The sequence below is a fragment of the Etheostoma cragini genome, chromosome 22 (assembly GCF_013103735.1).
Source record: "Etheostoma cragini isolate CJK2018 chromosome 22, CSU_Ecrag_1.0, whole genome shotgun sequence".
Taxonomy (NCBI): Eukaryota; Metazoa; Chordata; class Actinopteri; order Perciformes; family Percidae; genus Etheostoma; species Etheostoma cragini.
Genome location: NC_048428.1, coordinates 3,373,834 through 3,401,712, shown reverse-complemented (window position 1 = coordinate 3,401,712; position 27,879 = coordinate 3,373,834). Strand labels below are relative to the sequence as shown.

Here is a 27,879-nt window from a genome sequence, read left to right as displayed (position 1 = left end):
TACAGTATATGTAGAGGTTTAGTTCTCCATGCAGTGGGCCCGGGTTCGACTCCGACCTCCGGCCCTTCCCTGCATGTCATTCCCCCCTCTCTCTCCCCTTAGATGTCGTAAGCTTTCCTATCAAAATAAAGGCCGAAAATGGAGACAAAAAAAACTGTCCGTTGTGTCTCTCCATGTTGCAGGGGAGCCGTGTGTGAGTGAATGGGGCTGCGCAGAGACTAAGAGGAGCGATACAAACACAGGCACAGCTTCACAGATGAAATGGGTCATGTAACGCAACATTAAACCGTATCGATATAAATGACATTGCTTTTTTTATTGAGAGGCAGCGGATGCGAGGACATTAGGTGCACCGGTGCGACATGGGAAAGATTTTACTCACACCCTTACAAATTCTGGTCGTATTCTAGGTTTAGAGCACTGATAAAGCATGTAAACATGTTTGAGTACAGACACAAAATGCAAGTATAATCCTGAAAATGTTGTATAATAGTTGCCCTTTAATCTTGCTTAAGTTGTCAAGCCATGCACTGTGTAATAAAACCTACAATTTTGATTCTGTAAGACATTAAAAATGCAATGCATTGATAAATAAATAGTGTAAATAATGTTGAATGATTTAAGGATAAGGCTGTTGATTTTCAAACAATTGTATTGTCCACTCATTTAATGAAAGACCCAAAGCAACAATGAATTGATCCTACAGCCCTCTCATTTAAACTATCATAATGAGATTGCAGCAGGGTCTACAGATAACCAAAAATGGTGCATACAGAATAAAAAAAGATGCAAAAGTAAAAAAGTGTTTAACATAAAAATATTTTAGGGTGGAAAATAATGATAAAAGAAAGAAAGAAAAATACTGGACACATAAAATATATAGTAGACATAATTGTTAGTGAATGTCAGTCAGTTCATGTGGTCTTTTAATTGTTCTGTCAATACAGGAAAGCTACAGGAGTGCCATTCAGACTGAGGGCATGATCAAGGATTTGGTTAAAAACCTAAGCAGTAACAATGATGAGTTACAAATGCACTGTGCCAGTGCAATCTTCAAGGTACCTGTTTTCCACACTTCTGCGCTTGTTCTACGCATATTCTATGAAAAAATCAACACCAGAGTTGTCACGTGATCTAATAGTGGACTAGTTTGGCAAAGGGCGAGCTCCGTTTAGTGCACTGCTTTTTTATGCTTTTGAAGATATTGACCAGAGATATTTTTGCTCAGCCAGGACAAGAAACATTCTGGATGTTGACAATACAAAAGTTAGCGGCCGGTGGAGATATTAAGCAGCACATGCACTGCTGCTGTGAACGTGGCAGAAAAGCAACAGACTTACTTACTAGTCAAGAACTAATTCTGGCAGGCTAACACACTATATGCATCTAATGTAAATGATCACGCATTTTTTATAGATTTGAAAAACTGTTACAAACTATAGGGAACCACAATATTGTTCTAGGGGGCTATTTTAATTTGATAATGGATCCAGTTTTGGACTACAGAGGGGTTGCAGCACACAGGGCCCCCAGAGCCTCTCTCACATGACAGAGGATGTCTACGATTTTATGCTTTGTTGATATTTGGACAATTATAAACCCAGCTAGGAAAGACTATACATTTTTTTTGTCAGTGCAAAAGACACATTTTTGTTATACTTTTTTTAAATGTTCAAATCACTGGCTCCCTCCGCTATAGGATGTGTGATAGGAAATATCGTAATCTGCGCAGATGTGCCTAGACCTGCTGCTTCAAAGTGAGAGAAGGTGCTCTTATAGGTGGCGCCTTAACTTCTCCCTTCATCAGGAGCCGTAAATATAGAATGGCTTAGGTAGGAGCTAAAAGCTTACTTGGCGATGAATTCGGTCCTGAGTGTCATCTTCATGGAGGGCCTTACCGGCTGTGATCCAGGGGCTGATTATACAAAATGCTTCATTTTGTAAGAGGAATAGTGTAAAGCAGTGTTAGAACTTGGGAGTAAAATCAAACACCCTGAAATGGAGATTAAGTGAAGAATGTCACAGGATGGCCTGAGAATTAAAATGCCATTATTACAATATTCTATCTCAGAAGTTTGAATTAAATTTATTCAGGGAAAGACAAAATTATTTTGAACCGGGAGACAAAGCAGGAAAATTACTCAATACATAATACGGAGGGAATCGGCTTCCACTATTTCTGCAGTCAGATCCAATTCTGGAGATGTTATTACTGCAACTGTAGATATTAACAAGCGTTTTGAAGAATTTTACACTGATCTCTATAGGTCATTATCTACCTCTACTAGAAATTTGTTCCTTCATATAGCCACTAGGCCTTCCTAAACTGACCAAAGAGCAAAAAGAACTCTAAAAGCTGATTTGACTATAGAGGAAATTAAAGAGGTAATGGTTCTGTGGGTTATGACCCAGGGTCTGATGGCTTCACAGCAGAATTTATTAAGACAAGTAAAGTTGCTGGAGACTGTAAGAATTACCGCCGAATTTCCCTAATGCAGTTCGACGTTAAGATTATTTAAAAAAAAAAATAATAATGTTATTAATTCTCTAGTTCATCCTGAATAGGTGGGGTTTATTTGCAGGCGGAGCTCTTCAGATAATATTATCTCAATAATATTTTATGGTCTGTAGCTGATAGACAATCCCCAATAGCTTTATTTTCCTTGATGTCGAATAGGCATTTGGCATTTGGGGCCGGCAGCATTATTATGAAGTGAATTAAGGTGCTGCATAATCACCCAGAGGAAAAGGTGCAAACTAACGGGTTCATTTTTGAGTATTTTGCTCTTGAAGGGGAACAAGACAGGGCTCACCTCTTTCTCTTTTATTGTTTGGTTTAGCCATAGAGCCTTTGGCAGCCGCCATAATGGGGAGACTAACTTTCTAGTTGTTATGGTAAGAGTTTTAGTACACAAATGTGTCCGAACCTAGCAGATCAAATCCTGTCCACTCGGGATCATTGACTCTTACTCTAAATTTTTAGGTTACCCTTTAACAGCTCAGTGCCCCATAACAGCCTTCCAATCAGGTGCATTTCAGTGGCCAAAGCAAGGTATCATATATCTGGGTATCTTATTCCCTCTCTAGTTAAAAAAACCTAGTTAAAGTTAATTTGGTACCATTATTTAATAAAATCTCTTGTGATGTTAATAGATGGGCAACTAATAGATGGGGTGTATGTTGCAGATGTTATGTTTTGTATGTTGGTAAAAATAAATATTGTTAATCACAAGAAAAAATCCACAGAATTGGAGAAAAGGACACCAAGATAAACAGACCTTGGACCTTGTCTCTAGAGGATTCTATGTAGATCTTGACCCTCTCTCTTGCTTTGCAGTGTGCAGAAGACAAACAAACTCGTGACCTGGTGCGTAAGTACAGGGGCCTGCAGCCGCTGGTTTTACTGTTGAGCAAGTCGGACAACAAGCAGCTCCTGGCCGCTGCCACTGGAGCCATCTGGAAGTGTTCCATCAGTATGGAGAATGTGGCTAAGTATGCTGGGACTCAGGGTCTCACCTTATTACCTCTCATTAACACACAAATCCTCTCACACACACATTAACACACACACACTTAACATACCAGGGACACAGAAACGCATTGCCGCCATATCTTTTGGGTAGTATGACTATGTGTTTGTTATTAGTAGTAACAGATTAGTATGACTTTGAGAAATCAATCATTGTTCATAGGAACAACAATCTATTAAGCCTCATTGTAAAATAACTTTTGGAAAAGATGTTTCCTAACATAATGTGGTTAACAGCAGTGTTGAACTATGTGAAAACAGAACACCAAAAGGGGTTCAACCGACTTGCGTGCATTATGGTCGTCATGCCAATATCACATATCTTACTTTAATGGAGGGCTTTTAGTCATTCACGACTAGCTTTGTCACTTTTTCCACTCATATGGTGTTGTCATATCTCCCTTTCCTTTACCATTGTTTCTGGTTGAAGTAATTATTTGTATAAAATGTAAAGTTTTTGTAAGGATTCTATTAGCTCTGATCTTTTATGTGAGTATTTGCTGCTAGAATACAATCTTTTTCCATCGCTAACAAAGTCAATATGCTGATTTTATAGACTTTAGTGATGTGTTAGTAAAGGACTGTTATTTACCCAAACGTATGCATACGGAAAGAATCAGCCTTGAAATGCTGGTTTTCTAATATCCAAAGACGCTGGCTGACACAGAGTCCTTAATCATTTGTCATGTAAAGCCGTGGTTTATTTAAGTGTCATTTAACCCGCTTCCTTCAGCAGTGACATTTCTGGAATGGTTCTTGACTTGTACTTTAGTGTCAGATGAATTAGTAATATTCCCTCTAAAATAAATAATACCCAGAGACCGTACCCTGGCAGCCCCATACATTTCCACCAGCGTTTTCTTGAAAGAATTATTTAGTTGTATTTGTTTTCTTATACAGTGTGAGGCCGGGGACATAATATATAACCCACATGCAGTAATTCAATACCATGGGAACATATTAATCAATTCAAAACCTATTTTCTCCAGTGTAGCCAAGAAACTGATAAGACATTGTCTTTTAATAATTTTATGATAAATCATATTTTTGAAGCTCAGGATTATGTGCATATGCCTTACTTCTGACTCAGACGTGCTGTATAGTTTGAGTTGCAGTGGCATTCTAAAAATAACAAAAAGGAGCAGTAGCACTCACAGTGATCTTTCTTCACTTCATATATCCTAACTGACAGAATGATATCCTACATTTAAAGTCTAAGTTAAGTCCTTCCAACTGGAACTGAGTGTCTCCTGCCGCATCGAGTTAAGAGAGGATTCCTTCACATTCCTGTAGAGCAAAGATGGATCAGATCAGATCACTGTCTATTTAACTGATGTCATGAAAGAAAATTATTTGGGGAAATATTATTTATTTAAATGATTATTATAATTTAATGAATAAAGATACAGGCATGGCTGTTACTCTTTAGACAGACAGTTCTGTTTTCATGGTAAAAAAATCAAGATTTTTTATTAATTAACATAAATGTTCTTTTAAAAACAACAAGATTGGCACATATTTGGATCCCGATTGACTTCAGCATGGCAGAATGTTAAAATAAGTTCACTGTCCACGCTTAATGTGGCAGCTTAATATGTCAGTTCAGGCTCTCTACCATATGTAATGACTTGTCACACTGTTGCTATGTAAAATACTTATATTATTACTGATAATAACAATACAAGAAATAACTATAAAGATGCCATTAATCACATTTAGTGACACTTAATTTACAAACAATAAAAAACATTTGGTTTCCTTCAATCTAAATTTAACATGTGATAAAGTTACCTCAGTAAGAGTGCAAAAATATGAATAGAGTTCTCATTTTGTGGTTCCTTTCCTGTGTGTATTGTGTTTTATTTTGTTTTTGGAGGATATGGGCAGTTGGGTGTGAGTGAAGGTTGCGCTTTGCCCACCCCCTTAAGAGGAAACCTGCATGATGCACAGCAACTGTTTTTAATGCAGATTTCCATGTGTAAGTGGATATGTTTATTCACACTCTCTTAGGCTTTTTTGAATCACTTAAAATGTCTAGGTCAGGCAAAAGCCTGGAATACAGTGACCAAGTCATTACTGTCAAAAAAGAAAGGCTGCTAATGGTAACAGGGTTTTAGGAGCATGCGCTTATTTCAGAATGAATCATAGGTGAGTGGTTTACTGAAATGAAAATCATTTTAGAATATATTTTGCTACAGCAGTAATAAGAGGCCGTGTTTTTCTCTTTTCTTTCACTAAGTAAATGATCAAATGAAACAGACCTTGTGGCCTATTGCAAACAGTAATTTTTTCTTTTATGTGAGTGATGATTTGTGCGGTCTGGACAGTATACAGGTCGGGGGGACATCCACTTAAGACAAGTAGTAGCATGTGTTAGCTATTTTCCTGATTAATGAAGCATCAAAATGAGAGATGATTGATGCCCTGAAATATAATTACATTTATAACTTAAATGTGTTTGTTTAAAGACCACATAAGTGTATGTTTTTCGTAGGACCATTACAGAGAGGGCTATACCTGGGCCAAGCTTATATGTGAATACTGAGTACTATGATGCTTTTGTTGAAGTCCCGATGGAAACACTAAACATTATTTTGTGCAGATTTATGGACAAATCGATATGTGGTCTCTTGAGCCCATATACTGAGGTGTTATGGACACACAACACTGCTGTAAAAAGCCTTAACAAAAGAGTGAGGAAATAACTTTGCAATGGAAAGTTACAACTGCCAAGTCCCAGACTATATTTGCCAGCGCAGTAATGTTTGGGGTCAAGATTGTGTGGTTCGCTTCCAATTACTGACTACCCCACCATCTTACCTCTGTTCCAGCCCTATGATGAGCACACCATAATTGCCCTCCAAATGATACTTCTCCTTCCCTCACAAAGGTTCTGTACTCACCAAAGTTAGTCACTGCTCTGTTGTTTCTTTCAAATTAAATAGATGTCTGTTCAATTTCAGGTTGAACAAGCAACTCTCTCTCTTTTCATGGCCATTGCTAAGCATCTCCCGGTCCCGAAAATGTCTTACTTTGACTTGGGCCTTACTTAAAACACTAGTAAAAGGCAGAATTTAAGCTTTTCTGCACTTTGTTGAGTGTTACTAGTGTAGAAGAATGAGAAAATGAAATGCCAGAGAATCAATCATAAAAATCGGCTGCACAGAAGCCCCACTGTGGTTCCAGTGTGTCTTCTGACAGGCTCTAATAAGCTTCCTCTTGTGTGGAGTCCAGTGTTTGCAGTAGAGGCTGCTTCAGGCAGCCATGTGTAATGCTACTCTTGCCGTCACGTAATTACTTTGGCTGGGATTGGTTTAACAAAAATAGGCATGACTTACTTTTCAGTTATCAAAAGTTATGTCTGTGATTACAAGATAATTCTACTGTAAGGCAAGGCAAGGTAGCTTTATCTGTAAAGCACATTTCAGCAACAAGGCAATTCAAAGTGCTAAACTGTAATGTTGACTGTAGTCAATTGCAGATGAAACTTCAGTGATGGCATAGGAAAACCACTGTTTTTCTTGATGGTGAATTTTACTAAAGTTAACATGGGCAGCTCCTCTGTTGATTAGCAATGTTTTGACTTGCAAGAATAGGCTGTGTGTCGGTGGACCCTTACCAAAACCAAATGACCTTGGCCATCTACAATAGCTTATGGACCATGATGCCAGCAACCGTAACTGTGAATTAAAGCGTTGTAGAACTTAACTGTACATCAGAGGTTTGTTGAGGTTTTAGCAACCACATTATATCCCTTTTAAACGTTTACTGTAGTTTACCACTCTTTAGCATTGGAAAACAAGGCAAAATTACAGGAAAAGAGGGGGTGAGAGTTTCCAAGCCACAGCAAAGCTTTAGTTATGCAAAATACTTACAAGGGACAACTGTGAGCAGCCGTGGGAAAACTGCCTGTTCTGCAGGGTTACAGTAAGAGATCTGTGCCTATGTGGCTAAGGGCACTGTAGCTGCTAGTTGTCACTTTCACACATGCCATCTATCCCTGAAATGTCCTGGAACATTTCCTGAATGGGGGCATGTGAGAAGGAAATTAGGCATTTATCATCTCAAGACCAAGTTATTCAGGAAGTTGCAGGTTTGGACCCAAATGCACAAGAGGAGACAATGAGGTAGCGGGACGAGTTCCAATGATTATAAAATATAATAGTTTAAATACTAGGATGAACTGACACCAGACAAAGGGAGCACACATACTAAATACACAATGAGCTAAACACAAGACCACAAGACAAGGCCCAGCTGGAGTGGGCAGGGAAGTGGAATAAGGAGGTAAACACTGATTTGGTAACAAGACAACGAGGACTGGCAATGCAAGAGCAGGCTATAGAGGCTAGACACAAAACAAGTGTACAAGGGAAGACATGCTGGGCAGGACTACATAAGGTACACGCAGCATAAGAAAAACTGTCATAAGTTTTTAAGAGACCATTACAGGGAAAATGCCAGTATGACTGTGTGAAAAGTGAATGAAAGCAGTGACATTGCAGGGACAAGCACGAAAAGGGTTATGCCCCGTCTGACAAAAGATGCTTTCATGTGGAGCAAGCAGACAAATCACAAGACTGTGCTGATGACATATTTCAGTCCATGACTTGTTTTAGATTACTTGTCTCGCAAACTTGTTTAATAATATATACATTACAGGAACATACGCACCAGACAAAAACAGGTGTTTCTCCGCAAATTTCCTGACAATACCAAGAGAAATCTCCCGCTACATAAATCTTCTTCTTCTGTTAAGTTGTATGGCGGTTGGCATCCTTAAGTCTTGCAATACTGCCATCCACTGGACCCAGCTTATCCAATCTATTCCGAAAATGTTCACAAATGTAATGTGTAGTATGTGTAGTAGTAAATAGCATTTTTAGCCACAAAAAATGTGTGGCTCTATGGATGGCAATCTGTTGGTCTGTCTGTAAGTTAGTCAGTTTAAATTTAAAATGGCTGACTTCCTATTGGATGTAGGATATTCAATTCAATTTCAATTCAATTTTATTTATAGTATCAATTCATAACAAGAGTTATCTCAAGACACTATACAGATAGACCACACTCCAGAATTTACAAGGACCCAACAGTTCTAGTAGTCTCCTCCAGAGCAAGCAACAGTGCGACATGCGATATGGCTGCAAGAAGCATTTTTAAAGTCTTGAAATGATAAATCTGACTACCAAAATGTAATTGATCTACGTGAAATGTGAAGGTTGGATGCACCTGAACGTTAGCACGGTTATTTTGAGCATTGTTGGGGGATGGCAGTAGCTCATTCCGTGTGGAGTTGGGTTGAAGATTGGAGGGTTGCTGGTTCAAGTCCCTGTACAGACCAAAGTATGGTGGGTTGATTGGTGGCTGGAGGAAATGCTAAGTCACCTCTGGGACATTGCCAGGTCTTCTTGAGCAAGGCCCCGTACCCCCCAACCGCTCAGGGTGCTAGACCAGCACTGGCAACCCACTCACTCTGACATCTCTCCATTTGTGCATGAATGTGTGTATTTCAGGCCTGTGTGTAGTGATTACTAACAAAACAGAATGTAAATTATAATTTCCCTCAGTGGGGATCAATAAACAATCAACATTTAGAATGCTGACGTTAGCCATTACCTCAAATAGGCCGTCCCTATGCCTCTCAGAGCTAAAAGCACGGCTATGGGCCTTTTGAATTTTTCTTCATTCATTGATCTCTATCAAACAATGTAAAATGGTTAGTTAATATGATGACTGCCCCTCTTCTTCACCCTTGAAAGGTTTCAGGAGCACCACGCCTTGGAGACCCTGGTTTGCCTGCTGACTGATCAGCCTGAAGAAATTCTGGTAAATGTAGTGGGAGCCCTGGGAGAATTTGCCATGATACCTGCTAACAAGGCCAATATCCGCAATTGTGGAGGCATCAAGTCGCTTGTTAACCTGCTCACTGGAACAAACCAGGCAAGTTCATTTTTCTTGTGCGGCATACAATTTTTTTTAACCATGCTCCTACATTAAATTGATTCACACATGCACATTTTATTGTGTTAATTTCCAGGCGCTGCTTGTGAATGTAACCAAGGCAGTTGGAGCCTGTGCTACAGATATGGATAACATGGCGTAAGTCTCTATCTCTTCCAGGGCATCCAACCAACTAACATGGCCTTTGGACAGTTTACACAAGGCAAACAGCTCCTTGTGAGGTGTCTCTTAAAATGTAATTAGTGGTTTGCTCACTGTCATTACTAAATTACTTCCAAAAACATATTTTTGGTCGTATATTTATGTCATATGTTTTGACAAGGGAATGACACCAATTCCATTATCCAAACAGTATCATTAACCTGTCATGGGCTGATGCTCAAATACATTTTTCTTTTAATTTGTAATCATGCAGGTACTTTTCTCTTTCATCCCTAGCTTAATGACAGATTTAAAAAGCTTTGTTTATTGTACCTGCTGTGTTAAATATGGTTGTGGTGTAATTCCCAGTGTTTTACTGTAGCTTTGTGGTCACTGTCAGGACTTGAGCTGGTCAGGCGAGCATACCTAAAGCCTACCAGGTCCAAGACTACATGGCTGGGAAAGCGCAGTGAACCACAGTCCAGAGCAGTCTTTGTTCTGTGTTCATTTAACCTCACCCTCAATACTGCAGAACGTTGCGGAGCTTCCATCTGTGTCTCATTGCTTTTACAAGGCTGTTCTGGACTACAAGACCCTTCTTAATTAGCAATGGACATAAATACAACTCAATGTCTGAGTTTACATTGTTAGTTAGCTGTTAAGGCTACCATATGAGCCTATTACATTTGTTTGGAAGAAAAAAAAACAAGGGCTTCAATAAAAACTGAAAAAAGCCACTAACTGTGGTAAACTTCACACAATAGGAGAAGTGTTTTACGTTGGTTCATCATGTTCTCAATGTTTTCTCACGTTATGTATATTTTGGCCAGACCTTGTAATTTTTCAGCCTTCACACTTAGCTGTAAACATAAGTTCTTATTTCAATGGCCGCTTGTATGTTGTGTATGTTTTGTGGTGATGGCTTATTTTGAGACCCATATGCGTACAGTAGTTTGCTGAGCAATGATCATAACTCACATTTGATTGTTTCTTGCTCCAACCCAACACGGTTTTTCAGATTTTCAGTAATTAGATGGTATTTGGCTAGCTGACAAATATGATGATGATGTATGCATGATACCAAAAAGTTATCTACAACATTCTTGTCAGTTAACATGACTTCATTTTACCAACAGAAACATTTGCTTTAATACCACCTTCTGTTGATCAGTGCAATCATCCTCTCATCCTGATTCTGACACGGGTCATCCATAACTACTGAAAGCCCTAAACAAACACTGATCACTTTCAAGTTTTCCATGAAATACTCATATGTTTGTTTTCATTCTCAACCAGTAGGCAGTGTGTGGTTAATGACATAGCACTTCCTCCAATGAATCCTGTGTAGCTACAAGAGTGAACACACGTTGTTTAATGCCTCGAGGGTTTGTGGTCTCCTCCTCTAATCCATCACTGTCAGCTGCAACTTCATTGCTAATCTGTTTCATACCTGTTTCATGGAAAGACAGAGCTGTTTTGGCGGATGATATGATGCTTCACTTTTGTTTTTGGTCTGGATTTAAGAGGCCCTGCAGACTGGAATCTGATGTTATGATCCCTGTAGACTGATTTATGTGCAAACGGAAGACAGATGGCGCAAGGGACGTCCCTGATGAGTGTTCGCCCGTTCCCCCGTAACGGAGATACTGTGATTAGAGAGTGTTTAAGTAATTACGACAACATTCAATGTCGGCCTTGTTGGTGGAAGCACACATGGGGAACACGTTACATGTTATTTATACTAGACAACGGGTGCACTGTGGCGTAATTCTTTGGGTTCCCAGACCCTGACTGAAATTTTGACTACAGTCATGTATACAAAATGAAATACAGTTAATGCTGAAGTAAACTTTATTCAGATCCTATGAAATATAGAGCGACCTGTCTTTGGCTCTGTTTGATTTGGAAAGAGGTCCTCTTTTTGGCTTTGGTTGAAAAACAAGCCACCAACACAGAGTGTAAGTTTGTCTCAGTTCCTATTTATAAATCAATGCATGAAGTACTATACACAGATGTAGGTGCGCCAAACTCTGGCCCTAGAAAACGCTGAGCTTTTTGACAGAGAGGGATTTGAGTGAGCAGACAGTGGGTGGGTTTCAGGCCTGGAGAGGAACTCAGAAGATGAACTTGTGATTTCAAGTCAACGCTGAAATCAATCAGCGCTTTGTTCATACTTAGCTGTAGTTGTGTTGAGCCTGCTGCTGGCCTCGCTGATACAGCCAGAGCTCTGAGAAACAAACATGATCAAATAAGTTACACTCTGAAATTATTCAATGAAAGGTCTAAATGAAATTACAATGTAAAACATTTTTGGGTTTTGCTTATTTTGTCCTGTCCTATTCCTTTCTAATTTTTTCCTCCATACTCACACTACTTTCTGTCTCTTTCTACGTCCAGAATCATTGACCAGCTTGATGGAGTCCGCTTGGTATGGTCCTTATTGACAAACCCCAGTGCAGATGTTCAGTCCAGTGCAGCATGGGCTCTTTGTCCATGCATTAAGAATGCAAAGGTACAGTACAGTGAAGTACACTTGTTTTCTGCCTCTGTCCTGTGTCTGTGTGAGTGAAGCACATAAAAGGCACATAGATTGCCTCTAAATCAAAGAGGTCTGCAGAGTTTGTGTGATTTCAGAATGAATAGTTATCCTACTCACAAAACAGAAGCTTGCTTATATAACCACGCTTGTCTCCTAAGCTCTCCTTCTAACCTGCTGCTGCTGGGATGTTAGCAGGAGCAGATCTGTGTCAGAGAGGGCTTACATGAACCTTGGGCTAATATGAAGCAGAGAAGCCTCCCTGGCACACTGGGATTGGTGAAATATGAAGCCAGCAGGGAGAAAGACTGAGTAATATCCTGTGACATGTCTTCTGATGTCCCAGCTGAATATCTTCCCTCAACATGCTACTAGTTATAGAGACACACAATCCACACATAGTAGAGCAGAGTATATGGGGTACCAGACAGTTTCTGTGAACCCACTTTTGTAATGACAACACTGGACAAATGCTTTGAAAAGAAACCCACAACATGGCCATGAATACTACCTATAGAATTTTAGATATAACTGTGCATAGAATAAAAGAAAAAGTTGGAGGGGCATGAACAAGGCACATTTTTCTTTAAAAAAAAAAAATATATAGATAGATATTTTTTAAAATATATATATATATATATATATATATACACACACAAATCTGGGATATTTCAGTACAGTGCTCAATTTACTATTAAAAATTATCTATGAAAGAAAAAATGGGGTACAAGAAACCGCGTTTATTACTAATAAACTGAGGGGCAGACGGGCTAATGAAATGTGTTACTAACTAATTAGCTTGCATAAACTCACAAAGTGATATAACCTTTTCAGAATTTGTGCATTTAATATTGAAAATAAGGGAAGATTGACAGCTCTAAGAAGTACTGTGCTAAGTCAGTGGAATACTGTTTTAAAACATGAACTCCTTTATGCCATCATCACAAGCTTAGTCCTAGTCGGCAGTGTTATCAGTCAACTCTAATTTCAGTTAAGCATTAACAGGTCTTTGATCCCTGTGCACTTACTGTATATCATTTCCAACTACAAACGTAATGTTGTTCTATTAGATCATCACTGTGATTAGGTAAACACCTTGTCAGTGAGACAATCTGGTTAAGTTAAAACAGATACATTTGGCCCAGACAGGTGTCTTAAGGTGAAAGCCCTTTTTTCTTGTCGGAATTTCCCTGGCCCAGAAGTGTAGCGGAAATGATGCATGGCAACCGTATGGAGGAAGAGGGGGATGGGGCACCCACTATTGAGTGCTAACAAAGTTTGACAATGTTTGTCTGGACGTCAGTGTGCCAATTTTGAGGGAAATTCGTGAACATGCTTTTTAGGTGATTTTTCAGGGATAGGGGCAATGACAAGAGCAATATAGTGCGCTCAGCCCATCGAGTTGAGGAACCTAATACAGCAGCTTTGTTGCTGTCGTTATTTAGATAAAAAGAAAACATGTGGTTTTTGTTAGCAGTTCCATAGTGGATTTATGAGAGAACCATGGTATAGCATGCATCTGCTGGATGCTCCATACAGTACTGCCGCCCCTCCACAGACCCAGACAGAAGCTGTGCTCTATGCCGGCAGGTTCACAACTTCACAAACTCACTCACCACACAATTGTTGTAAAGACTTAGTAGCGAATCATTCAATCATCTTTTTGTCCAATCAAGGAATTAGAAACCTTGTAGTCACACGTAATGGAGTGTATCATTAATTTGCCTGGACGCTGAGGCACATTTAGATGCTTGATTTATTTTTCCTTTACATTATAGACATGTATGTTATAGAAGCCTGATTGCTTCAGAGAGGGGTTCAGGGCACGCTTCTGCCATTCTGAGCTTGGCTTGCTCCCCTCAGCTTGAGATCACGCACAGCAGATAATGTGTTTTCTATTTCATTTTATCCTGGGTAAGAGGAGGAGAGAGAGAGAGAGGACAGCGAGAAAGGCCTTTCCGTATGCAGCCTCATATTATTGCGGTTTTCAGATCTTGGGGCCCGGCTAGGCGATGAAAGAGATTCTGGCTAGTCCATAGCAGCTGGTGGCTTGAGAGAGCTTCCCCTGTCGCAGGGACTCCAGTCCAGCCGCCATTAGTATTCCTGAGGAAGGGTTTCCTGTGTGTCGGGGGTCAGCTCCTGGCTCTAGCTCCAGCCCCCTCCACCTCCCTGCACACATGGCTCATCCTCTGGCACAGCATCACAGGGCCCATACACCACACCCTGGCCTGATCTCAGATATGAGCTCTCTGTTAGAGAAAACACAACAGTGCATACAGCTCTCCCAAAGCAGCGGTACACTAGTTCTGAATTTAATGAAATCCTTTAATTTATAAAATGAACAACCACCATACAGTGCAGTGCACATATTACATTCTGTGATTACTGTACTTTACAGTGTTGTGCTTTACAGTGTTGTGCTGAGCCATACATCAGCATGTAGATTGACAGTGAAATGGGCTCAAGTTAAGCATGCTCATTTGATTTCTGTTCTATTTTCAAAGCATTGAACATTACAGACACAGCCACCTTGATGTATTCTTCCATGGCTGGCAATACGGGGAGTTATGACTTTAAACAGCGTGATGTGCCAAGCCATACTGAAGCCAGTGTCTCCACCAGCTATTCCGCTGTGGTTCTCTCAGCACTCTCTACCAGCCTGTTGGTTTGGTAGACATTGCCCCGTAAGTGGCTAAGAGTTCTGTGGTACTAGCTGGTGCCATGATCTCAAATCATGAAGCATTGAGTCTACACTGTATGTGTCAGTCTGTGGCAAAAGTTTTAAATGTCAACTCTAAGCTCTAGATTCTATGTGTCATCTTCATTATGACATGTTAAGGCAACAGTAGGAGAGGTTGACAAAGATGTTAAAGACTCGTTCACCCAGATTCACAACACAGTTCTACTGTAGGAGAGGGTGCGTTTATTTTTTGAAAGCATCTGTTTTACACAAATAGAGATAGTTCTATGGTTTGTTTTGCACTGATTGGACTTTGATTGTTGCCTGATGAAAATACTTTTTGTACTTATTTAGTGTCCTTTGTTTTATCTGCCTTGCTCAAATGTCTGCCTCTTGTCTTTCCTCACTCATTACACTTTCTCCCTTTTCATTATCCTCCGTGTTCATTTTGACAGAGCACCAGCTAATAACAGACTCTTTGACTATAGGATGCTGGGGAAATGGTGCGCTCCCTTGTCGGTGGATTGGAACTGATTGTTAATTTGCTGAAGTCAACAAACAACGAGGTGCTGGCAAGCATTTGCTCCGCCATCGCCAAAATAGCCAAAGACAAGGAGAATCTGGCAGTCCTTACTGATCATGGGGTAGTCCCATTGCTGGCCAAGTTGACTAACACGGTAAGAACACCTCACTGCTGGAGACAAAAAACAAGGTTTTACTATTCGACAACACTGCAGTTATTGTCAATATTCAAATAACTGTCTTTACAATGAATTTCAGTTGCCCTTTTCCTACTCTATGGAGCATAAAACCCAGCTAATGAAAAGAATATAGTTATGTTTTTGCCAAGAGTCCCTTGCAGAGCTGTAGTAGAGCTTGTTGTTCTCTACATTGTAAATACTGGTCTCTGGGGACCAATAGCATCCTGTTCTCCTCTCCACAGACTGATGACAGGCTCCGTCGCCACCTGGCTGAGGCCATTGGCCACTGCTGCATGTGGGGCAGCAACAGGGCATCCTTCGGCGATTCTGGTGCCGTGGGCCCCCTGGTGCGTTACCTCAAGTCAAAAGACGAGGCAGTCCACCAGAGCACAGCTATGGCCCTCTACCAGCTGTCCCATAACCCCAACAATTGCATCACCATGCACGAGAAAGGGGTGGTCAAGGTCAGTTGTTGTGCTGCTGAAGCTGGATTTATGACTCCTTCCTTCAATTTTTGTTGTAGCTAATTTTCAAAGTACTTATTTCTTTAGTTTATTTGGTGCTTTTGAGACTAAATCTGGCATATTTACATTGAGGAATATGTGCTTGGCCTCCCATCACTCTTGTTTTAGCAATGTGTGAAAAACACTGAGTAATAAACTTTAAAAAGCTGTGACTATTTTCAGAGCCTTTGACTATTGGAGCAGAAACAAAGTGGGTTTTATTCGGCGGCGGAAATATGACTCCACTTTCTAGCCGTCATGGGAATTCAGAAAAGCAAACAGCTCAGTGTGTGCACATTGCCATTTCTCCGGTAGACCCTAGATGCCATTACAGCTCAAGTCAAAGGGCTGTAGCTGGGGGTAACTGTTGCTAAGGGCTGTTCCTGGACATCAGGGCAGAATGCAACAGTGATATGGCTCAGGCCAAAAAGTGGGGTCAGAGCTGTTCAAAGCTAAAAGAGAACAAGGTTGTTTTTTTGACTCTGTAAAGCTACATCCGCCTGCTTTCTTCTTAATCATTGAGTTGTGTAATGCTCTTCCAAAAAGAAACAAGCATTGTTTTGTCTAACATTTGAGCCTGTCAGGCTGTTTCCATGCTGAGCTCCAGAGACTGTTTATGTTGGTCTCTGACAGCGATGTAGAGATTTTATGTTAAGATTACACTGTAATTAATGTCTTGTCACAGATGATCATGTACCCATATTTTAACATTTTGGGAAAACATTGCTATCTTATTCTCTAATTCAATCATGTTTTACATAAAAAGGACTTTCACATGAGAAATCTTTTTGTGGCCACAGTGAGTTGCCCCCCACCCCCAAATAACAACTGCAATAGAAATTATGAAGTGGTTATGCCATTGCAGCCAGATCTTTTTTTCCCATGTTCATTAAATGGTGTACTTTAGCTTGATCTGCTGTTACAGTGTATGTGGTTCAACACCAGCCATAATTGGTAGCTGGACGGAACATTGGGTGCTCCACAAAAGTGATGTCCAATTTGCAAAGCTGAATGCTTTTTGTAGTTTGAGCCTTGACGAAAACTGGACATGCCCTCTGTTTTGCTGTGTGTGTGTGTGTGTGCGTGTGTGTGTGTCTGTCTGTGTGTGTGTCTTTGTCTGTGTATTTCAAATTCTACTGTGAGTTTTTGTGTATGGGCGTGTGTACAAATGCAAGACATGCCACCCTTTTTAATCTGTCTCTGTGTTTGCCCTTATTAATGTACCAGTTAAGAGTTGCAACACTACTCCATAATGTATTTTTGGACTTTTAAAGAGCTTAATAACCAAAGGCGACGTAACTTCACCAAAACTGCATTTGTTCCTAATCTCCGACATGAAAACACAACACAGGCAGCCTCATTGTTTAGTCTGGCCTCGGTCTCAGCCAGTCTGGGAGGGAGGCTGATACTTACCTGCCTGACCCCGGAGGAACCATTACAGTGGGAGAGCTTGTCAATCTCCTCAATTCAGTGTGCACTGTAATGTTCTGCTTCATGATATTCAGGTAGGGAAATGTGTTAAAACAACATCCCCAATAGTTGTGAATAGGTTGGAGAGGGTTTATCAAGGATTGATACAGCACCCTGTGTCTAATTTATGGCCCGGTGTAAAATTCTGGACTGCCTATTTTATTATTGCAACCATATTTCAAAAAGCTTTTTCTTTGCCACTGAGAAGCTCTCAAAACATGTTCACCCACATTTAGTATATGAGCACAGGTCTCTCTTACTCCAAAGTTGGTTTAGAAAGTTAGATTTTCTCTGTAGCACACTTAATGGTGAATGGCCTGGCCCTTTTAGATTCACAAGGGAAATAAGGCATTGAAAAGAAAGTATTTCACACTGGAAAACACATTAGTGGCCTGTCTTTGTCTTTTACCCTTTCCAAAGCCTTCACCTTTGGTCCAGACTTCAGAATTAATTAAAATATTTAATGTAAATACTATGATTACTAGGACTAGTATTATACCTCTTTAAATACAATTTTTTTTTGTTTTGGATACAACCTGCTGTCATTCACATTGTCTTTAGTTGCCTACATTTTCTGTCAGCATATTTTCCTTCTGGCCTCTCAGATCAGACTTTGTTTAAGAAAAGGGATTCAAGTGCTTGCTCTCACAGGAAATACATACCAGGTAAAAGAGAATTCTGGCCTGAGAGATGAATCACCCTCACCGTTTGATTTGACATCCACTCTTGGTATCTCACAGTTTTATACGTATGGGCTTCATTTTTTGTCATGTACAAAATCAACATGCCGTCCTCCTGCGCTTTACATCGCTTCCAAAAGGACTGGGGATTGTTTGTTGAAACCATAAATCCTTGTAGACAGCTTTAGCCAGCTATTTGTATTAAAGAGGCTCTTTCATAAGAAAAGCTTTGTGAAGTAAATTGTTGAAAATTACAAAATGCGAATGGTAATTATTGGTAATTTTCAACTGAAGGTATTTTAGAGCGTAGCTTTTTCCAGGTCCTGGTATGTATTTTAAGAGAAAAACTTTTGCACTTTTGTTGCCATGAGCACACTTCTGCCCAGCACAGTTAGTGTTTGTTATAGTTTTTTTGGGGGGGAGGGGGCTGAGGAAAGGATAAAAAGCAAGCAGAGCATCATAGGTTTGCTTCTGCAGTTTCATGTTGGTTTGCGTGTAACACAACTTTAGGTTGTGGGTGTGGTGAGCAGATGATACAAGCAATGTGCACTGCCTGTTATGTCATGACTACCACATATTTGAGATCCATGAAGTGTAATTTTTTTAGAGCTACTTCCGCCTCTCTCCCTCACACCTGGACCAGAAATGCCAAGCCATGTTCTTTAGCTCGCACAGGCTCAGACTGAAACTTTCCCCTTAAAGTCATTGATTTAAAAGCAGGCCCCCCTCCGTTTCCTCTTCCTCTTTAGAGAGACAGAAAAAGCAGCGTAACAGTCTCTGGCTCATTGGAGGCCGGAGGGAATGTTGTTTACCTTGACTTCCCTCACCAACTTGCCCTTAGCCCAGCTAAACACTGATGTCTGTTTGTGCTGTTTGCCTTCACAGGAGAGTCTAAAACATGGGAATGGTGGGTGGGTGTGTGTGTGTGTGTGGGGGGGGGCATAATGGCTCTCAGACCTGTTACAGGGGAATTTAAACCTGAACTCCTGCAGGCAGAAGTGGTCCAACAGAGCGCACTTAACACCATGACACCTCAATGCACGATAAGGTGTGTGTGTGTACGCATGCAACAATATGTGCAGCTCTCACAGATCTCCAGCTCCTTTCTTGGAGGTCAGGACTCACTGGAGCTCTCTGAAGTGCAAAAAACCTTAAAAACACACGATTCAGTTTTCAAACTTGGGCCAAGTATTCATGTTACCACAGTCAGGCAATCTCTAACTAGTGGCGTATTATATTCCTAGAGAACCCAGCTGGGAGGGAAGAAGCAAGTTAGAGAAAAAGGCAGCAAATAGAGATCCGCTTATCTTAGCCTAGTTGTGCGCTTTGAGAGACTTTCTTTGGCAACGTCTCAATAACATGCTATGAGGTTGGCAAAATAACGCTGCCTCTGGTGCACTTCTCAGGCATCCTCTCTTTTCACAAAAGAGACTTGTTTAGTGAGCAGCATGTTTTCTGGAGCCTGTGGATGTAAGTTTGCTTTTAGAGGTGTTTTGGATGCAAATCATATAAAACCAGAGGCCAAATGTTTCACATATACTTCATACCTATCATCCTGTTGATTGCTGGATTGCTTTTTTTCCCCCACAGAATGTGACTATAATCTAGAGGAAGGATATTACTTTCCCGTTTTTAACTTGACTTATACTGTAGGTTCACATCCCTTTTGTGCTCATACACACAAGCTGGCTCACCTCCTCTTTCATCTGTTTTCCTTTCACTGTTTATCTTTGGACTGAAAAGCCTGGGAATGTCTTTCCCCTACTTCTTTGGCTTCTTTGGTTTGCTAACCACACAAATGTGCGGTGCTGCTTTTTTACGTTTGTATGTAAATGGAGAGGGGTTAGGGTCAGCCTTACAAGTTGAGAGTGACTTTTCATTTGAGTGAAACCAATAAAGGAATCCCATCACTTCCTATGTTGATATGTGGAGCCAGTGCTGAACAGGATGCGAGAGTTTTGAGTAAAAGGGAGACAAGGGGAGAAACATTGAGAAAATTAAGATTAGCCAGACACATTTAGAATCATTCTGCTGCCAAAAACTAAATCTGAATCAGTGGCTGGAGGTAGGTTTTAAAGATGCTTTAGTTCTTGGATAATTTCCTTTGACAGCACCGAGTCTAGATATTGTCCTCTGTGTTCCTCAGAATCAACAGGGATGTGAAATTGCTGGACTGAAACCAGGGAAACCGTCCCATTTGTGTTCAAACACCACTTTTAAGCCTGCTGCAGCATTATCTTTCAATCATTTTATCTCTTTTTATTTAGTGGAGAACAAGGTCTTGATACATGGGGCTTAAAAGTGCTTCAGACGTCTCAACATGTACTGTATTTATCGAAGCTTTATTATGTTTAGGAGCAGAGAGCCCTTAAGTGCTTAGTTGAGGGATGTCATGTTGCTGTTGGTTCATTATGGATATAAACAAGACGATCCAAAATAATTGCAAGTGTGGCTTAGGAAACCTCAGTGGCACACATTGTGATTTTACCGAGGGGCACACATTGAACAAATTTAGATTCATCCATTGCACCAGAGTATTTATGCTCACATTTACTTTTATTTTGATGCAACCCTCTAATCTGCCCACAAACATAATGTAGTGATTTTGCTGCAGATAAAACGGGGAAAAAAACTCACCCTTTCAAAACACATGTCACTCAGTGGTATTCCATATAACTAGTATGTTCATTTATGCTTATTTCTGCACAATACACAACTCTTTGAACAAACAGAAAACTTTTAAATGTTCAGTTTTATACAACCAAAAAATAAAACTCCCAAAACTATATATTTCTGGACAGCGCACTGCAGTAAGATCTAACAAGATCTATAACACAAGCCACTAATAGTCGGATACAATCTGACCTTTGGAGCGGCGGAAAGGCTTACAAGTGGTGTGGTTCATGCTCAGGTTTTTAATGCACTACTTTCATCTGAGCAAATCTTACAGCTGCATGTGCACTCACAGCTGTAACCCCTTTGCTGAGGCATGGTTTGGAAGGGTAAAGCGGGACATACACATACACATGCACACACAGAGTGGGACACATGCAGCTTGATACTGTCGTCGCACAGCCACTGTGTTTCTTTGCAAGCCATGCTGCTGGTAGTGTGCAGTGACATGGCAACATGTACAGCAAGCTACACCTTACTCACTAGATGTGGGAGGTAGTGTAAGGTGTTTTAGGACATTCTTGCAAAATAATAATTCTTTGGCAGTCTGTTTCCGCTGCCAACTGTATTTTCTGTCTTCTGCCCTCTGTCCGCAGCCCCTCATCCTCTTCATGGGCTCTGATGATGAGACACTGCAGGAATTTGCTGCCGGGTGTGTGCGCAACATCCGCCTCCTGGCCCAGGCTAATAGGAATGCCCGATTATATCGTTGACGCTGTTACAGAGTTTGTTTCAAATGTTTTTGAAAGTTGCTTCAAATAAAGTGTATGAAAAAAGTGTTTAAAATAAGTGTTTTTCAAAATATGTTGATGTTCCAATAATCTGAGAAAGGTTTCAAATAAAACGTTTCATCTTGATTGATGAGTTGTGTTTATTTGCGCTCCTGCTTCCGTTCTAGCGAGCAACTTTTATCCCGAGCTCCATGTTTACATCAGCTACCTCATCAGGAGTTCATACAAACATTTTAGGAAGCCCTCTACTCGTTCTCTGACCGTGATGATAAAAATAAACTCATCTTTTTTATGTTTGATCGTACGCCAAGTACCCCTAACGTTGTTCAGCGTTCGCTGCAGTTAGAATTCCTTAAGTAATCCACACAAGACCACAATATCTAAACAAGATCCACATCTACTTGAGTTGCTCAACCTCCTGTTATACAGTCTGTACAGTTCCGTACTGGCAATGAGACATTTAGACAAACAGAATAGCTTGCTGTTGGTTATGTAGCACCATGGTGGATGTTCTGTATAAATACCAATAATATAAACACAGAACAAGAAATATCCACAATAAGGTAGATAATAGTGGTCGATCCTCCACAGATATTATGTAGAAGAATGAATTTAAATCCGGTTTTTCCACATTACTCACAACTTTTGTTCCCATTTTGTAGGGTTATTTATTATAAATAATAAAATATATTTTACAAACAAGCTCATTATTTTTGTCAGTAAAAGCAAAATGTTTTAGATAATTTGCCAGTTAAAATGATCTCTTTACCAAAGCACTTAGTCAGCACCAACTATAAAATAATCTAATGAAGGATTTTCGGGAAAATGCAGCATAATGTTTGGCTCTTACATAAGTTTTTTGCTGATAATCTTTTTAAAGGCTTCTTTTTTTCTTCTATACTATGCATATTGAGACCGCTTCCACGGTAATGGTGCGTGTGCACCTCACTGCTGCGGATCTGGTCTCATCTGATTCTAATGTCTTGTGTTCCTGTTTATTATAAACAGGCCATGTCAGGCCTGACAGCCTTTTGCACAGCAGGTTTTAGTAAAAGACTGTTGGCCTCCGTCGTGTCTGTAACTCTGTCTTTCCTATCCCAACTGTCCTGGTCCCAGTTAGCTTAGATGCTCAGTACTCAACCACAGAAGCTGCCACAAAATCTCATGGGATTTTCATCATTAATACCAGCCACGTGCTAAAATAGAAAATTAGCAAAACATTGAAAATATGTGGTTGAAAATCACCATCACTCTTTGAAGTATAAACACTACCAGCTGTTAGCGGGGGTCAGTGGAAAAGCGGATGGAGGAGAGCAGATGAGTGAACTTTTTACTCTGAAGAAGCAACTTCCTTAAAAAAAAAGTAAACTAGGAGCTGAAGGAAGCCACTGTCTCCCAACCACTCACAGCAAATTAACTCACAATGATTAATGGCTCTTTAATTCCAATGTTTCATGGAAAAACATTTAGTTACCTCAACAAACAAAGAGGGAAACATAGTTTTCTTCTTTTGTATGCCAAGCTTGCGTGAATGTAGTTAGCCAGCTTATAGTAGCATAAAGACTGGAAGCAGGGGGAAACCGCTAATCTTGCTCTCTCCAAAGTAAAAATAAATGTCTAGCAACATCTGTAAAGCTAACAAAAAAAACAAAAGGGTGTTGTTTTGAGTGTGACTAGTGCAGTGCGCTAATGCTCTCTTCCACAGCACTGCGGAGGAGGGTCTGGCTAGTCCACACAGCATCTCGGGATGGGAGAAAAACGGGCTCTGGTTTATTGGCATTTCTGTAAACCAAGCTCAATCGTCTCTGGTGGAGCTAGGCACCGGACAGAGCCACGGTGCAGCTGCAAAATGGCCTCGGGAAGGAACTTATTTTGGTGGAACATGTGTATGTTCAAAGTTGTTTCAGTCGTGCAACAGAAAACTCAGATTGGACAGATAGTCTAGCTAGCTGTCTGGTTTTACCTTGCAGAGATCTGAGGAGCAGTTAACCAGAGTCCTCAGAAATCCACCGGAGTTTAAAAACACAAAGCAAGGGGAAGGTAACGAACCTCCTGCTAAAAAGAAGAACACACGCGGTATTGTTTGAAAGGCACACACACAAATACACATTCACACAGAGGTTTCTTGATTTATTGTTAGCTTTCTTTTAAATAAATCAAACCAGAAATCATTGTAGAATAAGGTGACCATATTTTGATTTCCAAAAAAGAGGACACAAATTCAGACAGGCTTCTCAGAGGTTAATGAACATGCTTTATTATGCCTCAATGGTACAAAAATAACTTATGTAAGAAAACAAAATCTGCAATAACCTGTAACAAAATAATAGCTCTCTTTTCAAATAAATAACTAAATAAATAAAATAAATAAATAAAATAAATAAACCTATTCTGTGTCAGCTTCAAAATCCAGCTTCAACTAAATATCCCTTAAAACCTTTTCAGTGTAATAAGATAAGGTTTTTTGGTGTCCATGTGAGCTTTGAGATCTCCAGCACCTTTATTAGACGCTGAAACAAAGGTGCAAACTTTGCACACGGTGCACTCTGCCTCCCACTTGCCCCGACCAGGAAGGAACGTGGAACGTTTTTTTTGCAGTTAATCTGTGAAGCTACCCTCCCGCTTCTGTATTTTGTGTCCAATGTTTCCCCACTGTCTGATCTACTCCCTGTATGTGCTCCCTGTCTGATCTGCTCCCTGTATGTGCTCCCTGTCTGATCTACTCCCTGTATGTGCTCCCTGTCTGATCTGCTCCCTGTATGTGCTCCCTGTCTGATCTACTCCCTTCATTTGCTGCCCTGTCTGATCTACTCTCTGTATGGGCTCCACTGTCTGATCTGCTCCCTGTATGGGCTCTGCTGTCTGATCTGCTCCCTGTATGTGCTTTGCTTTCTGAACTGCTCCCTGTATGTGTTCCCTATCCGATCTGCTACCTGTATGTGCTCTGCTGTCTGATCTGCTCCCTGTCTGTGCGCCGCTGTCGGATCTGCTCCCTGTATGTGCTCTGCTGTCTGATCTGCTTCCTGTTTGTGCTCCACTGTCGGATTTGCTCCCTGTATGTGCTCCCTGTCTGATCTGCTCCCTGTATGGACTCCGCTGTCTGATCTGCTCCCTGTATGTGCGCGTCGCTGAGCTGCCCACAAGGCAGCCTCTCGGGAATTACGTCTTGTATTGTATTGTGTGCAAAGCGCCAGTCAATTTAAGTACACGCTTACTGGTCCCATGAAAACAGTGAAAAACTGACATTTTCATGAATTTATAACCCCCTCCCCCCGGATGCCCTGGACAGTACGTAAAAAGTGGACATGTCCGGGCAAAAGAGGACATTTGGTCACCCTATTTCAGAAGACAATTTGCCCTAAAATCACAAATTGTATTGATTAAAAAACTTGTACATGTTGAACAAGCAACAACATGTTAATTAAACAGCTTCAGAGGCTAGAAGGTATTTGTACACAGCCAGGCTTGCTGTTTTCCCCTGCTGCCAGTCTTTATGCTAGGCTGGGGTAACCACATCGCTACTCCAGCTCCATACCAACACTATGGAACTATCTTACCTTAAATGAAAAGCTTTAAAGTCTTGATGATGCTACACTAATTGGTAAGTCCAGTGATTTACCGATTTTGGTGAAACTGGATCTCCTATGTCCTCCTATGTGACTCTAGGTGATTTACAGAGTTTCTTGATGGACAGAAGAGGATACAGTGTAAGCCACGAAGAGAAAATCGGAAAGAGTAACCAAGCAAAAGTAAATCTCTTACTGACTTTTAGTCGTTGGCGAGAGCTACACGATTCAAAAGGCTAAACGACAGGTGCTATTCGACTAGTTAGTAATGTTAGCTGGCTTGCTATGTCTTGTGTTGTTGCTTAGCTGTGTTAGCAAGGTTGTGGACTTGCTAGTTTTTAAGCAGAAGTAATGCAACCATAACAAATACAGTGTATAATTAAATTGCAATCTTATACTGTAGGTGCCCCAAATCGCAAAAAAAATCGAATTATGCAATGTTGCACAACGCACAAACATGATCGAGAGAGATTTCGTCAGATTTTGTCTCTCTTTCTCTCTCTCTCTCTCTCTCTCTCTCTCTCTCGGAACTAAAGCAAATACTTATAATTCCCAAAATCTTAAACTATTCCTTTAACAAACTGCTTGTTATGAGATGTTCAGTTGCATTGTGTTTTAGACATTCACGATTACTTTTGGCTTTCTGCAACAGTAACCTGATTTTGCCAACGTGATTTAAACAAGAAACCTTCTGTAGAACTTTGCACATTGGCTTCCTATCATGTATTCTGAACTTGATGAACCTTGATTTGCAATATATTTACAACACTTGTAAGGAAACTGCTTTAATACCCTCTCAGAACCTGTTAGTAAACCTTGCAGAGCTAAGAGAAGTTGGTTTCAGGAGCCTGGCCCTCAGGCCTATTGGTCATAAAGCCACAATTGCGTGTATTAACTGAGCCACAAACCCTCCGAGAACAGAAACTGCCACTTTCTTTGGCTGGCCATCCAACACAGGGACATTATTCACGAGAAATAAGAGGTTATGCCTCCACGCCTCTGCATAGGCAGCAATTACGTCCGGCTATGGCCTTTCTGGTCACCATTCAAGATGCTTCTCATCACTTCACTCAAGGATTAAAATAGTGGAGGGAAATCCCTGATGTTGTTGCTCCTGTTTTGAAGGAAAGTGTGGGCTTCTGCCACACCCCTGTATCTCAATTGGTATGTCCCACCGGTGACCTGACCTTCACCCTGTCTGTCCAAACTCCAGCAGAGGTTTCCCATAGGTCAGGTTGGGATGCAACCACATTCCAAAACTTTATTACACATTACACAAGACTTATGTGTGGACCTTTCAACAGTCATGAGAATTGTCTGTCCACGTTTTGGGTGGACAATAATAGTAATAAATATATACAGTGCTTATTTTTTACATTCATGCAGTCCTTAAGAGAGCGTGCGGTGTACAGTGATACTAGCTCAATTGTTTTTAAATGGAACAGCTCTTTTGAAGTTTTTTTTTTAGAGATCCCACATCTCCTCAAGCGTTCTGAAGCAATATTTCATAAAAGAAACTAATAAACAGTAAAAGTTCCTTCCAAATATTAGAAGTGGCTTTCCGTCCCCTTCAGTGTCTAAGGACTGTTTTTAATATAAAATCCCAAATTGCTGCACAGCAGCGGCGGCAGCCGAGTGGTTTGCTTGCAATGTTGCCATTAAAAACATTTGAATACACAGCAGCCTCTGAGAGTTCCATCTAAACAGAGAGCAGCGCTTTCTGGTAGCGGAGGACGAGGGGGTGAACACAGCTTCTGTTGTCAGTCTGTAAATTAGCTTTTCTATCATTACTGCATGCTTACACCACCAGGTCTGTTGGTCCTCTCATGTCCGGCTCACACGCTGTTTTCTGCCTCTCTGCATCTATTTCCTTCTTTTAGTTGCTCACAAGATCTCCCAATTTTCTACTCAGAAGGTGCTGTCCTGTGATCCCTTTACATTTCTCAGTGAGACTTTTTTTTTTTTAATGAAATCTGACATTCCCTTCCATAAAAAGTAAATAACAAGCTGGTATGACAAAAAATAAACATTGAAATGTGTGGACAAATACCACAGCGTCTCGGTCAGATTTCAAGATTGCAAGAGTAATGTAACATTTGCAGCACTTTTGAATTGTATAGATACATGTTGTGTCTTGTGTAAAAATAGTCATTTGTGATGCAGCAACATACTATACTACGAAGCATTGTTTAAGAAATGAAAATGACAATTATGTTCTTTTTTTGATATGGCCAATTGCTGGGGAAAAAGAGATCGCAGCTTTTCATTGACCTCTTCATCACTCACATCTTCATCAGAGGAAAGAGAAAAAGAAGAACAAGAAAAGCAACCAAGCAAGCAAAGCCTTTGGCAGCAGCCATGAGGGGGACACAAATTGTACTTTTTGTGTCCGGACCTGGCTGATCAATTCAATTTTATTTATATAGCGCTAAATCACAGTTATCTCATTGCGCTTTCCATAAAGAGCAGGTCTAGACTTTACTCTGTGATGTTATTTACAGAAACCCAACAATTCCCACAAAGAGCAAGCACTAGGGGACAGAGGCCAGGAAAAACTTCCTTTAAGAGGAAGAAGCCTCGAGCAGAACCATGGCTCAGGGTGGGGGGGCATCTGCCTCGACCGGTTGGGGGTGAGAGAAAGAGACAGAGAGAGAGAGACAGACAGACAGAGAAGGGACAGAGAGAGACATGGAGAATTGTAGCAG

General features: G+C 40.6%; 1 protein-coding gene and 1 long non-coding RNA gene across 6 annotated transcripts in view; one reads left to right on the top strand and one right to left on the bottom strand.

Annotated features, from left to right (window-relative positions):
- Positions 1 to 21,734, top strand: part of armc4 (armadillo repeat containing 4) — a 55,539-nt gene extending 33,805 nt beyond the window's left edge. For 3 of the 5 annotated variants that reach the window (XM_034862353.1, XM_034862352.1, XM_034862349.1), the window contains 8 exons: positions 948 to 1,058; positions 3,338 to 3,492; positions 9,292 to 9,472; positions 9,570 to 9,631; positions 12,032 to 12,146; positions 15,339 to 15,527; positions 15,794 to 16,015; positions 21,474 to 21,734. In XM_034862353.1, coding sequence (XP_034718244.1) covers positions 948 to 1,058; positions 3,338 to 3,492; positions 9,292 to 9,472; positions 9,570 to 9,631; positions 12,032 to 12,146; positions 15,339 to 15,527; positions 15,794 to 16,015; positions 21,474 to 21,590 — 1,152 coding nt within the window. In that variant the 3' untranslated portion in view covers positions 21,591 to 21,734. The remainder of the gene's footprint in view (positions 1 to 947; positions 1,059 to 3,337; positions 3,493 to 9,291; positions 9,473 to 9,569; positions 9,632 to 12,031; positions 12,147 to 15,338; positions 15,528 to 15,793; positions 16,016 to 21,473) is intronic. The other 2 variants (XM_034862350.1, XM_034862351.1) reach the window with 1 other exon arrangement.
- Positions 425 to 20,425, bottom strand: LOC117938032. The gene is made up of 3 exons (XR_004655310.1): positions 20,414 to 20,425; positions 17,092 to 17,096; positions 425 to 505 (listed from the first exon to the last, which is right to left on the bottom strand). It is a non-coding gene; the product is annotated as an uncharacterized LOC117938032 (long non-coding RNA).
- Positions 21,735 to 27,879: the final 6,145 nt, after the last annotated feature.